We start from the raw sequence: 17770 nt of genomic DNA on the forward strand, positions 1-17770 counted from the left end.
CTGTCGAGCGAAGCCATGGACACATCTCTCCCACAATGCCCCACCTCTATCTGCAGTCATTCTATAGAGTTTTCTCAATAAAAAAATTCCAGATTTCATTTACCATCGACTCCTTCCGCGCAGTCAACTTGAATCTCTGCCGTTGACTCTCTTCCATGCTGCTGCTGCCCGGCACGGGTGAGTTTTGACTTGTAACAGATGGCCTTCCACTCGTTAGTGACTGGCCAAGCTAGGAATGGAATGGACAGCCCTCTGCTTGACTCTCCCTCCCATAGCCGAGACCGATAGAGTACTGGAAACTCTCCAGGTGTGACCCTGAGAGGGAAGTCTGACCTTCATCCAGTGCGAATCAGGGGTATTGACTGACTTAGCCACTCAATTTCATCTCACAGAAAAATGATCAATTCGTTATAGTTCTGTAGACAGGTGATCCCAGGATGCCACTGAGTCTTTTAAAATAGATATTATTTTTGCCGCTTTAGGGACAAAAGTATGTATACACCACACTACTAGATCTTTCTGAGACACATTCTTCCTATTCACCTCCAAAGATAATAGCAATCTTAACAGAGAAGTTATGTTTAGGGAATCAATCAGTTGGTCGTATTTATTGACCATCTACTTTGTCAGAGCGGTAGAGTTGGAAGAAATGATCCCTGCCCTCAAATTGCTTACAGCTTTTGTTATGGTGTTTATTCATTCACTCAATCATATTTATTGAGCGTTTTCCTTATGCAAAGCACTGTACTAACCGCTTGGGAATAGCATAACAACAAAGAGACGCATTCCTACTCACAACGAGCTCACAGTCTAGAGCGGGAGACAGACATTAATATAAATAAGTAAATAGGTAAATCAGCACATTCCAGATATATACAGATAGGTACATATGAGCTGTGGGGATGGGAGGTAGGATGAATGAAAGAGCAAGTAAAAGCGGCGCAAAAGGGATTGGAGAAGAGGAGAGGAGGGCTTAGTCAAGGAAGGCTTCTTGGAGGAGATGGGCCTTCAATAAGGTTTAGAGGTGGGAAGAGTAAATATCCATGTGATATGAGGAGGGAGGGCATTATTTATTTGTTATGGTATTATGGTATCTGTTAAATGCTTATTAAGGAGGAGCAGCGTGGCTCAGTGGAAAGAGCCCGGGCTTGGGAGTCAGAGGTCATGGGTTTGAATCCTGTCTCTGCCACTTTGGCAGAAACAAGGAGGGCAAACAAAACATTTTAAGGACATGGTAAAACAAAGCCTCAAACAGTTTCCCAGCTAAACCTGGCTGAGCTCTGCCCATATGGCGCATTGCCATTAAGAAGGGAGTGGTTCGCTCTGAGCAAAAGCTTCATACAGAAACAGAGTTGAGGAGGAAAAAAAAATGAGGAATCAGTGCCAGGTACTGCAGTCATTAAACACAGCAACTTAAAAAGAACAACCTGGAACAGCTGTTTGGGTGGTTACTGAAGATTTATGAGTAGTGAGGAAGCATGTTTGGCTTGATGTTTTAGAAAAATGAGTCAGGTATCGGAGTGAAGTACAGAATGGAAAGGGAAAAATCTGGAGGCAGGGAGACCAGTGGGGAGGTAATGCGATAAGTACCTAGTAAGGATAAGACAGAGACCTGAACCGAAGAGGTGATTGTTTGGATGGAGAGGAACGCGCTGATCTGGGAAATATTTTGGAGGAAAAACTGATGAGATTTAATTGGAGGTTAAATGTGAGTGCCCAGAGAGACTGAGGAGTCCAGGATAATTTCAGGTTTCCACAAAAGATGGTGGGTGATGTCTACGGCGATGGAAAAGCTAGATAAGGAATGGATTTGGAAGGAAAAATGAATTCCATTTTAAATACACGGAACGGTGCCTGCATAGGATATACGAGTGGAAGTGAGAGGCAATATGAAACTGCAGAGAAGATAAGAGATCAGAACTAGCAAAATAGGTCTGGGATTCATAAGTATAAAGGTAGTGGCAGAAACCCCGAGAGAGGATGTGTGTAAAGTGAAAAGAGAAGGGGACCCAAAATAGAATATTTTTTAAAAAAACACACTTCCGATTCAAGGAGGGCTCAAAACAAGCATTTTTTAAATATAGCCAATTCTTTTTATGGGCCTTCCAAGACATCTTTCCTGATGATTGAGGATGCTGATTGAGACTGAATGACTTTTAAACATGGAATTTCATTTGGTCAGATTTCTAGTTGTTTAATGTGGGAACTCTGAACTTTAGATTTGTCTTGTTGTTCACATGTCATTAGTTGAGGCCTCTTTCAAAGAGAGTATCTGAGCATTAAGCCCCCTCAAGCCGCCGCACCATACTATCAAAGAGATCGACATGCTTGTGGTATCGTATTCTCTTTCAGTTTCATTCACCATAATTCAAAAATAATTCTCTACTGTTTTCTAAGGGAAGGCTCATTGTTAATATGTTGAAATTCTTCTGTCATTTATTTTTTCTCTCAAAATGGCAACTTGTAAATACATCATTTTAATTGGGCATTGAGGCTTCCATAACTTTCTATGGGTAATTCGGTGCCTTCTAAATTATGTAGAAATCTTAGCATTTCCAAATTGATTCACTCAGTGGCACTAACTTGCTCATATCTATTTAGCACTGTAAACAGCAGCAATCTAAAAAAGAATAGTATTTATTGATTACTATGTGCCAAACACTGTTTTAAGTGCTGGGGTAGATACAAGTTAATCAGGTTGGGCACAGTTAAACATTTAACCTCTCATTTGTGAAAAGAGACAGTTTGGAAGGCTCTTCTGGTCCCATTCCTTAGGAAAAAACAGTCAATCAGTAGAATTCACTGATCATCTAATGTGTGCAGAATTTGGGAGAGTTCAGTCGTGTTAGTAAGCATGACAATAATGATAATTATGATATTTTTAAAGCACTTACTATGTGCCAAGCACTGTTCTAAGTGCACGTCCCAAGCACTGTTCTAAGCGCTGGGGTAGATACAAGGTAATCAGGTTGTCCCACACGGGGCTCAGAGTCTTAATCCCCATTTTACAGAGGAGGTAACTGAGGCACAGAGAAGTTAAGTGGCTTGTCCAAGGTCACACAACAGACAAGTGGTGGAGTCGGAATTAAACCCACGTCCTCTGACTCCCAAGCCTGTGGTTTTCCCACTAAGCCATATCACTTCAATGATCCCTGCCTTCAAAGAGCTTTCCAGCTAGGGGTGGAATCTAAAATTCTTTACAGAAAAGAGGAAGAAAGAAAAGGGGATAGGCACAAGAGTTGGTGCTTAAGTAATAGGATGTGTAAGATAATTTCAGAAGTCCTCTGGAAAGGTGTGAATACTTGAGTGCTTAGATGATGCAGAGGGCCAAACTGGAGGTTGGCAGGATATCGGCTGAGGAAATTAATCGTGGGAAGGTCTCCTGAAGGAGATGTGATTTCAGGAGGGCTTTGAAGATGGGGACTGCTGTGATCTGTCATGTCTGAAGGGGGAAGAAGTTCCAGGCAGGAGGAAGGGAGTGAGCGAGAGGCCTGCATTGGAAGAGGATGAGAATGAGTCACGACCAAATTCACTTGATCAGTCATATTTATTGAGCGCTTCCTGGGTGCAGAGCAATGCATTATTTGGGAAAGTGAATCGTTGATCAAATGAGAGGCAGTGGAGAATCAAATACAACTGAAAAAAGTGAGGATTTACAGGGCTCATTTTCATGGGGGAATATAGCGTCATGAGGCTTTCTGCGAAGGGGTTTGAATAGTAAATGTCTGATTCGCTTAAGTGAGCTTCTAGTCTTATTCCAAATCCCCGGGGCTCATCCATGTCACAAAATCCCAATACAATTAGTACTATGTGGCTCCCTCCTTGTCCGCTATGCAGTCACTTCATGCTTGAAGTTGGGCAATGAGGACTGAAGATTGTAGCGTGAGCTCCATAGGTCAGGCTCCGCTCTTCAAAGCAGTGTGAGAAAACTTGTACTCTATTAGTCCTGTGGCAAAAGTGATTTTTAATCCCTCTGGGCTGAATCCAAAAACTTCACTTTCACTTTTCAGGTCTAAATATGATCAAAAAGGAAATATAGAACATATATATGAAGAAAATGCATTTTTATTTAAACAGTCATTTTCCATTGCATACTCTATTAAAAAGTAAAATATTGCTTCTAATTATTATCGGATATAATTTTAATTATTTATGATATTCACACATTGAGAAGCCAAATAAACTTCGGAATATATCTGTAAATTAACATTTATTTCAAGATTCAGTGGCTCAGCGGCCATATTTTGAGAAACACTGGCAAGGAACTCTGTTATTGGTAAACTCTAGTTGAAAAAGTGTCTGGGCTTCTGTTTGAGACAGAGCTAAAATCAAGGGTCTGAAAGGGAACTAGGAAATGTATTGTTGTAGCACCAATTGCCCAGAAAATCATCTGGGAATGAGATCCAGTCACCAAGTTTGATGGAATCTTCTGAATTCAGGAAAGAGAGCCATGGCTGGTATTCTCCATTCATTGCCTGTTGGGTGTCTTCACTAAATATCTTTTTTTTAATGGTGTGTGTTGAACGCTTACTGTGTCCCAGGCACTGTAGTAAGTGCTGGGGTGGATATAAGATATCAGGTTGGACACACTCCGTGTCTCACATTGAGCTCACAACCTTAATATCCATTTTACAGATGAGATAACTGAGGTACAGAGACTTGCCCAAGGTCTCACAGCAAATGGCTGGGAGAGTCAGGACTAGAACCCAAGTCCTCTGACTCCCTAGCTTGTGCTTTTTCCACTAGGCCATGCTGCTTCTTATCGTATGTACGGATGAGAACTGCGCTGACTTAGGAGAAAATAGTTTCAGAACTTCAGGCACTAAGGAAGTTTGCTGGTGTATTTACATCAGTGTAGAATCGCTATTACTTTCGTATCATTTCTGAACTTGGAAAATCAGAAAAGTGATAATGTGCCAACCTAACATCGAACTTATTCAATATAAGACTTTTCTATAAAGGCCATGAAAGAGTAATCACAAGCACGTATAATAAAAAGTCATGTAACCCATCATCCTTTAAAGAGTTGATCAAACTTCAATTTATTTAAGATGTTTCAAGATCATGATTCCTAGTTGAAGTCTGTCTCTCCAGAAATGCACAAGTATTTTAATAGTTATATGGTAGTTGAAAGAATGTCCGGTCCATCGTCTGTCTCAACTAGAACGGTCAACTTTTAATTTAATGATTTTCTGCCTTTTGAAAGTTTCACTCTTCTAAAATTGTGGCTGCTGAATGAATGAATGAATGGATGAATGGTGGTATTTGTTAAGCGCTTACTGTGTGCCAAGCTGGGGTAGATACAAAGCAATCAGGGTGTCCCATGTGGGGCTCACAGTTTTCATCCCCATTTTACAGATGAGGTAACTGAGGCACGGAGAAGTTAAGTGATTTGCCTAAAGTCACACAGCTGATTAGTGGCGGAGTTGGGATTAGAACTCACCATCTCTGACTCCCTAGCCCAGGCTTGTTTCCACTAAACCACGCTGCTTCTCAACAGTGGTATTTGTTAAGTGCTTACGATGTGCAAAAAACACTATTAAATGTTAGGGTAAATACAGAATGTCAAGCAGAAATTCCTGACAGTCGGTTTCAAGGCAATCAATCAATAATTTTATTTATTGAGCACTTACTGTGTGCAGAGCATGGTACTAAGTGCTTAGGAGAGTACAACACAACAATATAGCAGACACATTCCCTGACCAAAAAGAGCTTACAGTCTAGACAGGGAGACAGGTTTTAATATAAAGCAGCCTGGCCTATTGGATAGAGCATGGGCCTGGCAGTCAGAAGGTCATGGGTTCTAATCCCAACTCTGCCACTTGTCTGGTATGGCCGTGGGCAAGTTGCTTCACTTCTCTGGGCCCCAGTTACCTCATCTGTAAAATGGGGATTGAGACTGTGAGCCCCATATGGGGCAGGGACCGTGTCTAACTCGATTTTCTTATATCCACCCAGAGCTGAGTACAGTGCCTGGCACAAAGTAAACGCTTAACAAGTACCATCATTAAAATATAAATAAATAAATTACAGATATTACAGATATGTATATGAGTGTTCTGGGGGAGGTGAATACAGGAAGCTTGTATCTACCCCAGCACTTAGAACAGTTCCTGGAACATAGTAAGTGCTTAATAAATACCATATTAAAAAAAAAAAGTACACGCCATCCCTTTATGTCCAGGTGTACATATTACCTATACTCTTCTTCCTCCCTGTAATTTACTTTAGCGAGGGTCTAAAGAGTAGATTTAGACAGATTAGAAATTCTTAAAGATGGGTATTGGGTCTACTAATTCTGTTGATCTTCCCCAAGTGGTTAAAATAATGGTATGCACAGAGTAGGAGCTGAGTAAGCAATAGGCTATTCACATTCATTTTAATATTAATGAATATGATATGAATGAATATAGATTGGTTTCACTGTTCATTTCATTCAATCGTATTTATTGAGCGCTTACTGCATGCAGAGCACTGATCTAAGCACTTGCATCTCCATCTGAGGGAGAGCAGGGGCGATCAAAGTAGTTGAGATTAGAATGAGTCGGTTATGTTCTTAGCAGATTTGCTAAAAGGTTTGATGGGTAGGAGTAGGAAATTATTGGGTCAAATGGAAGTTTGGGCATTATTGTGGATTTATATTCCTAATCTCCCGTTCCACACGTTTTGTGTACCTAAGCAAATGAGAGATAAGAGATGAGGAAAAACAGGATAAATGAGGATAAACAAGAAGAGGTAAATTGATATTCTTGGAGACAAAACAAACTAGCCCCTTCTAAAAGTGCTTGGAGCATAGGTAGTCTTTTTCCCATTTTATAGCCATAGTGGAGAAAGCCAATTGTAATGGATCAAAAGCTAAGTGAACCAACAGTATAGCTCTGAAGGCGGTTTTGGGAGGTTTGTTTTTTTTTTAAGAAAGAAAATGATTCTTGGGTTTAGCAAGAGTAAATCATGTAAGCGCCTGGAAAAAAATTCTTCTATACTCAATCAGTTGCATTTATTGAGGACTTACTGTGTGCAGAGCACTGTACTAAGGGTTTGGGAGAATCCAACAATACTCAGCCCCCACCTAAAACCCTACTACAATATCATGCTTAGTTTTGGACTCCAGGTTTGGAAGGACATTTGAGAAATTCCTATAGAGCATTTCTGGTAAAGACTGACTATAATGAGCTTAGAAAAATTAAGAAAGGCACACAAACTATTCGGAAACCATTATTTCCAAAGGGGTTGAGTATGCTTAGGAGCCTGGAGTTAGCCTGGAACAACTTCAGCCTCATTATCAAGAGGGGAGCTCTACTTAATTAGTTGAAATTAACTTGAGATTTGAAATACTGGGACTAAATAAATTCAGAACCACTTGTCCAGTTGATATTATAAGGTGGAGGAGTGCAACATAAGGAACTTTTTTATTCCAGAGACACTGAATTAAAAGAATATCTCATTAAATTTGCTAAAACTGTCCAGGACCGTTTGCAATTAACAGATGATATTTTTCCCTGGCCTTTTCTTAGTGCTGAAGCCGAGTTTATCAGAAGCATCTGATTCCGGTTCTGATTTTTCCAATCGAATGATTGCCCTGGGCTATGCCTCTGCAGTGGCAGTAGGTTTTCATTAATATGAACTTCCTTTCATATTAGTTTAGGTCATTTATAATTCAGTATTCTGTGGCAAAACACCCCCCAGAACCAAATCTGAGAGAGCCACTACATTGGAATGGACCTCATCAGATCTAGTGCCAGAGGAAGACAGCTTCTAAACTATTCTGAGATACTTATCGATTCTGTATTTAGACTGTGCAGCAAAAATAGATCTGTTATCCCCATTAATTCTGTTTCTTTTGCCAGAAAATCTTCTGAGTACATTAAAGCAACTTAAGCTTTTTTCCTATTTTTCTATCTTCAGGGAAGATGACCTTTTTTCATCACCCTTTACTTACATTAGTAATTCTCTTCAATCACTTTTTTACAAACTAATTTCATTGCTTTTCTCTCTTACATAGAGAGCCCAAGTCTAATTTCTGTAATAATTTTCATTTCTTTCTTTTCTACTCACTCCAGTTTCTTCACACTCTTCTTGAAAATTGCACCCCATGAATTTTGAGTCATTATGCTAATATGGTCTTATCTCCATCAGGATTTACTGAAGCCAGAGATCTCCAGTGCTCACAAAGTGGAAGCATGTGGAATCTGTAACCAGAGGGCATTTTGCATACAGATTCAGACCAAATAGAAGAATGGTTTGGATAAATGACTGGACAAGTGGTCTGTAATAGGGTATTTGAAGGGAAAAAAAAGGGTTGGGCTGTTACAGAGCCGTGGTGAATGTTCTGGGCTTTTAATGTAGAGTAATACCAAAAGAGTGGCTAAAGTGGCTTACTGTCACTTTCAAATTGGCAATGAAAATTTTAACTTTGACTGCCTAGTTGTTGTTTTTTTAATTTATTATTTTAATGAAATTATCATTTTCTAAAAATGTCCCTTTTGCCAATAAGCAATACTGGCCTCCTGCTCTGTGGATAGGTTCTGGAGCTGAATCCATCTCATGACATCCTAAAGAGTTCCAGCCACTGTGTATGCCCCAGCTTCACTAGAGCTGCACCTGATTCTATTTCCATGATGGGGGGAATTTCTTAATGAGGAAGTTCAAAGACTTGGAACTATCTTGCCTAAAATGGCACCTGTGGTCAGTAGATCAGAGGAACCGAAAGATGGTGGTGGTTGGTTGAAGAATAAGCAACTGACTTCTTATTCCAATATGTCAGCAAGATTAGGAGATGCCCTCAATTTGCCTTCAACAGATATAGAAGAAAGGAATGACTGTACGCAGAGGTTCTGTCAATATCGAGGTTGGATGATGTGGGATTCTGGAGCTTCAGATTCTCCTTGTAGCACTGTGGTTTTCTCTTCGCTTGTGAGCAAATCCTTTATTGTTGCTTCCCGAATCCGAAAAGGGAAAGTCAATATTTTAAGAACAGCTCTATATGCTTAATCATTATAGGGTGAGCATAGTTCTTGACTCATACTTCATACATCGTCATAATCATAACTCCTTCTGTATTATCATTGATCTCTGTGATGGTAGTAATACTTTTTTTTAATGGTGTTTGTTAAATGCTTTCTCTGTGCCAGGCATATATATCTGTGTGCCAGATGTAAGATAATCAGGTTGATCACAGTCCCATGTGGGACTCAGAGCCTTAATCCCCATTTTAGAGATGAGGCAACTAATAATGTTAATAATAATGACAATAATAAAAGGATAATATTTGTTAAGCATTTGATTATGTGCCAGGCATTGTTCTAAGTGTTGGGGAAGATACAAGGTCATCAAATTGGACACAGTTCCTGTCCCACATCCAGCTCTCAGTCTTCATCCTTATTTTATAGATGAGGTAACTGAGACACAGAGAAGTTAAATGATTTACCCAAGGTCATCAAGAAGACAAGTGGCTGAGCTGGGATTGGAGCCCAGGTCCTTCCGATTCCCAGGCCGATGCTCTATCCACTAAGCCACACCATTTCTCCTAGCCAGATGTCCTTCAACAGAGCCCTATGTTCCCAGCCTATTCCCTGACAATGCAACCTCCACATATTGGATGCACACACTCATTGTCAGCATGTGGAGGACCAAGGCCAGAACTGTGGGAGAAAGCAGGAGAAAGACGAGAGACACAGGAGAAAGAGAAAGACACTCACACCATCTTAAACATATCCATTTGCTCTCACACACATTTCTATTCATCCCCTATTATTCACAGCCACTTTTTCTCCCTCCCTCTTGCTCTTTTTCTCTTTCTCTTTTTCTCTCATCCTCTCCTCTCTTTTGCTTTCTCTCTTTCACAAATATTCACTCAGCCAGTCACTAAGTGACCTGGAGAGGAAAGCAGCAGTGTCTACACCTCTCCCCCACCTCTCCCTCGGCCTGCAGCTAGGGTTTTGGTGCCATTGCTGTTCCTGCTGGAAATGGGAGCCTTTTTCTAGAGTCTCTGACCAGGGGACTGCGTACGGAGTGGCTTCTTGGTATCCCAGATCCTGGAGAACAATCCCATTCCGACCACCAGCTCAGAGCAAAGAGAGAGTGTCCGCAACATCTCTCTCCCCCTCTTCTCCCATCTGACCTGGATGGCCACCCTTCGTGGCCTTATGGAACCCAAGAGAGGGCCGCAGACTTCCTCTTCGCCAGATCGTTGAACAGCATGGCCTTGGGCAAGTCACTTCACTTCTCTGCGCCTCAGTTACCTCATCTGGAAAATGGGGATTAAGACCGTGAGCCCCATGTGGAACATGGACAGTAGCCAACCTGATTAGCTTATATCTACTCCAGTGCTTAATACAGTGCCTGACACATAGGAAGTGCTTAACACATACCATTTAAAAAAATACACCTACAGCTTGTATTTCAGTAAATGCTATATTTTGGTGCTACAAATTAGGTATTTGATATATTGAGAATTGATTGTGTGGTTATCACAGCAGATATATATATATATAATATATATTATAATAATAATAATAATAATGTTGGTATTTGTTAAGCGCTTACTATGTGCCGAGCACTGTTCTAAGCGCTGGGGTAGACACAGGGGAATCAAGTTGTCCCACGTGGGGCTCACAGTCTTAATCTCCATTTTACAGATGAGGGAACTGAGGCACCGAGAAGTTAAGTGATTTGCCCAAAGTCACACAGCTAGCAAGTGGCTATTATATAGAGAAGCAGCGTGGCTCAGTGGAAAGAGCCCGGGCTCTGGAGTTAGAGGTCATGAGTTCTAATCCCAGCTCTGCCACTTGTCAGCTGTGTGACTTTGGGCAAGTCACTTCACTTCTCTGGGCCTCAGTTACCTCATCTGTAAAATGGGGATGAAGACTGTGAACCCCATGAGGGACAACCTGATCACCTTACATCCCCCCAGCGCTTAGAACAGAGCTTTGCACATAGTAAGCGCTTAACAAATACCAACATTATTATTATTATAAATTAAATGTCTTTCAAGGATAAATAGTAATAGAAGTTATTAAGCACTTTACTGTGTGCAGAACACTATGTCGAATGCTGGGAGAGAATACATAGGTGGAAATTAAACAAGGTGGCTGTCCCTCAGGGACTCACAATCTCTGATAAGATGTGAACAGAACAGAAAACTCTAAAATGGGACATTTAGAACATCCTATGTTACTTTTCTTTGGTTTTTCCAATAACCTCTCCTTTACATTATAATTCATTGACTTTTGTAAACCAAGTATTAGTTATACTTGAATAAATGATCACGGTTGTGAAATCCAGTGTATTTCAGTTTAATCAAGAAAGCGATCAATTTCAAAATTAGGTCAGTTTCTAGATCCAAAATGGGCATTCCTGATTTCTAATTTTTACAAAATTTCCGAAGCGAATATTGAAGTAAAACATTGCATTTTTAAAAATCGTGCTCAATTTTCCTCTGTTTTGAAAACTAAGCCCTGCACCGTATAATTGCACGGGATGAGGATGTTCCAAACGCATCAAAAGGATTACTTTATTGCAGTTCACAAATGCTTCTCCCTTACCCAATCCTATGAACCTGTAATTATGCACCTTTTAAACCTTAGGAAAATTCAGCTGATACTCTTCCAAGCCAAAGATCAAAAAAAGTAAAGCCAATGCAGTCAAAAGAGGCTCTGTTTGAGGCCCCCCTTTTCTTCTGCCTCATCCTTCTTAGCCTCATTTGCAAGCTCTTCATTGGTCTTACAACCCCGCATGGCTTAGTGAGTAGAGCAAGGCCTTGGGAGTCAGAGGACGTGGGTTCTATTCCCGGCTCTGCCACTTGTCTGCTGTGTGACCTTGGGCAAGTCACTTCACTTCTCTGTGCCTCCTTTACCTCCTCTGTAAAATGGAGATTAAGACTGTGAGCCCCACGTGGGACAACCTGATTACCTTGTATCTACCCCAGCACTTAGAATGGTGCTTGGCACACAGTAAGAGCTTAACAAATACCCTAATTATTATTATTATATTTGTGTGTCCCTCCCTTTTTAACAAACGCCTCAATAATAAACTTCATTTATTAAAGTGAATGTGAAAATGTTCTACGGTTAAACTGATTCAAATGACTTAGGAACATATTTAGATAAGTACAGATTTAGGTCAGAGGGGTCATTAAAATGGCACTTTCTTATATATAGAAACCAACAGAATCCAGCATGTCTATATTAATTTAATTTATGAAGTGAGATCTCTGGATTTTAGGAAATTTTGCAAGGTGAAGTGTGCTTGGCTAAAGAATATTTCTACACCTCTCTGTAATCCTCTGTTGTTATGGGTGAGAGAAATTCCATTTTGAAGGGATTATTTAATAAAAGGACTCCATACATCTGTGCCCGCAGTGTAAGTTGCGGAACTCTTTTAAATGGTCACAGAATATTCCAGAAAAAAGATAGAAATGTGCTATCAAGACATCTGAAAGGAAGCTCACGCCTCCCAATGGATGTACGTTCAACGATTAACTTCATCTGTGAACACAGCCCTGACTAAGAAGGGCACATAATTCTATCTCACCAGGCTGATATCACCAGAACGGGTGAAATCCCAGCCCCTCCATATCAATCAGTTTCGGATGGGGAATTGGAGTGGGAGGAGGAGGAAACTGATTCACCTATCTACCTTAGCTCTCCCACTTCAAGAGGAAAACTGAGGAATTGGGCAAAGGGTGGCTGAAATAACGACAAGCACAGAAAGTGTGGCCTAGGGGAAAGAAGGCAGGACTGTGGTGAGGTGGCGAGCCCATAACAAGCTGCCTTGTCCATGACTGTTTGTGTTCTCATGAACAACAAGGAAGAGGCTTTGTGAAAGTACTAATAGGCTCTATATGAGACAGGTGATTGCAGGCCTGTGGGGGTGGAAGATGGAGGGAAGCGAGGCTTTGTCTCCCTGTTCTACCCCGTAAAGGGCCTGGACCAGTCAGTGACTGCTACGTAGAGCCACAGCTGCCATGCCTAAAGCAGATTAAAAGCGGTTGTGTTCAGGGGTTATAAGCAAAGAAGAGGAGAATGTTGAAGAGGGTGCAGGAGCAAGCTGGAGAAGCAGGAGCAGCACTCAGAAGGATGAAGAAGAAGCACTGGCAGTCCTTTGATCACAGACTTGTATTGGACCCTTGGAGTGAGTGAGTGTATGTGTCACTGCTTTGTTTGCTGGTTAAATTAAGGAAAAAAACTTTTATAGTAACCTTAGTGATTAGAGGGTTGTCTCATGTGGGGTGCTCCATCTTAATCCCCATTTTATAGATGAGGGAACTGAGGCACAGAGAAGTGAAGTAACTTGCCCAGAATCACACAGCAGGCAAGTGGCAGAGATAGGATTAGAACCCACTTTCTCTGGCTCCCAAGCCTGTGCTCTTTCCCCTAAGCCACACTGCTTCTCTACAGTCCCTGTCCTATATGGGGCTCACACTCCCAATTCCCATTTTACAGATAAGGGACCTGAGGCCTAGTGAAGTGATGTGCCCAAGGTCACCCAACAGACAAGTGGCAGAGACAGGATTAAAACCCAGGTCCTTCTGACCCCCAGGCCCATGCTCTATCCACTAAGGCAATTTACTTCTTGTCATGAAAATTGGAGAAGACCTTCCTTATGGCAGAGTGGGTAGAGTGATCTTCTGAAGGATCTGACTAGAGAGGGAGTTGTAAGTCAGGGGCAGGCTGTCAGTGGTGGGTGGGGAGTTAGAGGAGATGGAGATACAGTGAGTAGGTTGGCATTAGGGGATGGAGTTAGTGGGCTGGGATGGAGTACAAAATCAGGGAGGTAAGGTAGGAAGGGGCAAGATGATTGAGTATTCTACAGGTTATGGTAAGGAGTTTCTGATGCGGAGGTGGCTGGGCAAGTCTTGGAGGTTCTTGAGGAGGGGGAAACATGAACCCAACAGTTTGATCCAGAGATAATCCAGGCAGCAGAGTGACTTAGAGTGGGGAGAAACAGGAGGCAGGGAGGTCAGCAAGGAGCCAGGAGTAAATGCAAGACTACAGAAAAGGAGAGGTCAGGGCAACCACATAACCTATGCACATTTTTTTTCCCCATCTTCCTATTTCTAATTCAGTTTGGGTCTGCTTGCCTATATTGTAAGGAGTGTGTTTTCAAACCCCGTATACTTTTCCAAGATCTTGGTCCCAGTGCTCTGCCCAGAGTAGGTGCTCAATAAGTGCTTAGTACAATGCTGTGCACATAGTAAGTGCTCAATAAATACAATTGATTGAATAATCAATTGCAATCCAGGATTTGATTTGCTTTTAGATTCCACTTGATTTCTATGTAGTAGCTTACAACTTCAGCAGTTAATGCTGTATGTTCCTGAAGGGTTTACAAGGATGAGGTTCTCAGTTTCATAAAATAAGATGGTGCCTATGAATTTAAATTCTGAACCTATGCTATTCCTAAAGGATAATCCTGTTGTTGGGGAGGGGCATTCACCTGTACCTCTAGACGGTAAGCTCATTGTGGGCGGGAATGTGTTATTGCCCTCTCCCGAGTGGTCAGTATAATGCCCTGTACACAGTACGTGCTCAAATATGATCAAATGAATGAGTTTCCTTCATCCCACAACCGACCCCTGACATTCTCTCCAAGGGGCTTTTTCATTAAGAGACCTAGGTTAGTGACAGCTGTTTTTCTGAACAATTTTTGGGTGCACTAGCTGGAATCATTTCTCGCCCAGTAGATGAAAGGTTTAGCCTCAAGGTAGGTTCTCTTTGATGTGGGACACTTCCAGTGTTGACTGCGGTGGTAATGACTCTGACCTGCCAATCAAAAGGGTCTGGGGACCTTGGAGGTCAAAGCACCCTGACTGTGCCCTGAACAGCCACAGCTGGGAGCGGGATAGAAGTGTGTCTGCCCCAAAGCCATTTACTGAGGCTGTTCAAGCCGCAGACTGAAGGACTGCCTGGAATCCAACCCCGGCCTTTGTCTCACCAAAAGTACAGAAATGTCTCCCACAGTTCCCCAGGACATCTCTGACACCCCTTGACAGTTTTACATTACCCTCTTTTGGGGACGGGGACCTATCTGAAGGGGAATTAAGAAGAAACCATTACTGAACTAGTTAGACTTGTTCCAACACATGCTGGAGAGCTAGCCGTTGATAGGTGTGATCAATAAGGAATTTGCACCAGCTGCTGGCAACTCAGCCATTCATGGAAAATCAATCATTGTGATTGCACACAGGTGATTTTACAAGATATAGTATTCAGCTGGCCATAAATATCACTCCTTGTATCAGTTGTTAGAGTGAGTTCAGTGTTGTCTGCACTATGTAATTAGGCATCGCTTTTTACACGAAGCTTATTTTCTTTACCGAGGTGGCAAGAGGACCTCTGTCTAGACTGTGAACTCATAGGCAAGGATTGTCACTGTTGTATTGTTCTTTCCCAAGTGCTTAGTACAGTGCTCAGCACACAGCGCTGAATAAATACGACTGAATGTTTGCATGTATGATGTGGATTTCCTATTGAAACTTAATGTTTCATACATTTTGGGGTGGATATTTCTACAGTAACTAATGACATTTTGTTCATTCAGTCATATCTATTGAGCACTTACTGTGTGCAGAGCACTGTACTAAACACTTGGAATGTACAATTCAGCAACAGAGACAATCTCTGCCCAACAATGGGCTCACAGTCTAAAAGGGGGAGATAGTAAAAGAAAACATATTTAAGCACTGAAGTGGGAACTCAAGAATACCTTTTATACCTTTGCCACCACCATCTGTTTTCATTCAGTTGTATTGAGTGCTTACTGTGTGCAAAGCACTGGATTAAGTGCTCTGGGAACTGCAATGTAATAGACACATTCCCTGCCCACAGTGAGCACAGAAATGCGTTCACACTAAAATGTTAGTACTCAACCGTCCTGAGACTTTACAGTCTTTCAAAAAAAAAAAGCATTAATAGAAATGCATTCTCTTCCTTTTTTTAAATTTTGTCACTTAATAATTTTGTATTTTTGGTCCATTTCCTTCAGGCATCTGGGATTTTTCCCACATCGCCATCATTTGTATTTATTAAATAAGGATAATTGGAGTATAGATTAGAAAGGGTTTCTGACACTTGGTATTCAGGCCACCCTCATCCCCATAGCACTTATATGCATATCCATAATTTATTCATTCAATCATTTATTGAGCGCTTATTATGTGCAGAGCACTATACTACGTGCTTGGAAAGTACATTTCAGCAAAATAGAAACAATCCCTGCCCACAATTTGTATGGCTCAAGTCTGTAAGCTCATAGCGGGCACGGAGAGTGTCTCTCCACTCTGTTGTCTGGTACTCTTCCAAGCACACAGTACAGTGCTCTGCACACAATAAGTGCTCAGTAAATGCCATTGATTGGCAGAGTCTAAACAGTAGAAATAGGGGAAGCAGCGTGGCACAGTGGATGGATCACAGACCTGGGAGTCAGTCATGAGTTCCGATCCCCACTCTGCCGTGTGTCTGCTGTGTGACCTCGGGCAGCTGCTTCACTTCTCCATGCCTGTTACCCCATTTGTAAAATGGGGATTGAGACTGTGAGTCCCATATAGGACAGGGACTGCGTCCAACCTGATTTGCTTGTAGTTCCCCCAGTGCTTAGTACAGTGCCTGGCACATAGTAAGTGCTTAACAAATACCATCATTATCATTATTATTAGTAGTAGTAGTCAGTAGTGGTAAAATAAGATCCAGTGGGTGCAATGAAATGTACCAAGCATTTGAGAAGTGCAAAGTAAGCAACTCCCAAAATGATCTTACACCTTAATGGGGGAGGTGGATAGTCTATAAGCTTGTTGTGGGCAGGGAATGTCAGTTTATTGTTGTACTCTCTCAAGTGCTCAGTACAGTGCTGTGCTCCCTAAGCACTCACATGCATTTGAATGAATGCTTATTGTGTGCAGAGCATGGTTCTAAGCACTTAGATTAAATTGCTGAATTGTACTTTCCAAGCACCTAGTACAGTGCTCTGAACACAGTGCTCAGTAAATTAAAGTATTTGCAGAGTAATCTGATTGTTATTGGATGTATAATTGAATGCATAAATTGCTGAAGATGGGTATAAGTAAATAATTATGGTATTTATTAAACTCTTACTATGTGCCAAGCACTCTTCTAAGCGCTGGGACGGGTACAAGGAAATCAGGTTGTCCCACTTGGGCCCACAGTCTCAATCCTCATTTTACAGATGAGGTAACTGAGGCCCAGAGAAGTGAAGTGACTTGGCCAAGGTCACACAGCAGACAAGTGGCAGAGTGGGGATTAGAACCCACAAGCTCTGACTCCCAAGCCTGTGCTCTTGCCACTAGGCCATGCTGCTTTTCTTACATAGGTGTGGAGATGGCTGATGGTTTTATGTGACTTGGGATACTGGGCATTATTTGGGGAAGGCATCTTTGGAAAAAAATGGGCATGCAGGAGGGCTTTGGATTGGGGGAAGCAGAGAATTCCAGGACAGAGGTTACTGCATGAGTCAGGAGATGGAGGTGGGGGTTGGTATCTTTCTAAGAAAGAGTTCATAAGCATAATAACTGTGTTATCTGTTAGGCATTTACATTTTGCAGAACACTCTACCAAGCCCTAAGGTAGAAGAAAATCTGGTCAGACATAATCCCCATAAACTGGTCACAGTTTTAAGTAGGAGGGAGCTCATGTATTTACTTCCCATTTTATAGATGAGGAAGCTGAGGGACAGACAAGTGACTTGACCAAGGTCGCAAAGCAGTCAAGTGGCAGAGCTGGGCTTAGAAGCCAGGTGGTCTGAATTCCCAGGTGCT

The 17770-nt window shown here is 41.7% G+C and overlaps 1 protein-coding gene across 7 annotated transcripts in view; it reads left to right on the plus strand.

The window, feature by feature from the left end:
• GPHN (gephyrin) overlaps positions 1–17770 on the plus strand; it is a 684869-nt gene that overhangs the window by 172252 nt on the left and 494847 nt on the right. For 2 of the 7 annotated variants that reach the window (XM_029059899.2, XM_029059912.2), the window contains exon 1: positions 13014–13131. The exons of 1 other annotated variant lie outside the window; for it this stretch is intronic. In XM_029059899.2, coding sequence (XP_028915732.2) covers positions 13023–13131 — 109 coding nt within the window. In that variant the 5' untranslated portion in view covers positions 13014–13022. Of the gene's footprint in view, positions 1–13013; positions 13132–17770 lie in introns of those variants that run through there. 4 more of the 7 variants (XM_029059905.2, XM_029059921.2, XM_029059930.2 and 1 more) reach the window with 2 other exon arrangements.

The sequence above is a fragment of the Ornithorhynchus anatinus genome, chromosome 1 (assembly GCF_004115215.2).
Source record: "Ornithorhynchus anatinus isolate Pmale09 chromosome 1, mOrnAna1.pri.v4, whole genome shotgun sequence".
NCBI classification, from domain to species: domain Eukaryota; kingdom Metazoa; phylum Chordata; class Mammalia; order Monotremata; family Ornithorhynchidae; genus Ornithorhynchus; species Ornithorhynchus anatinus.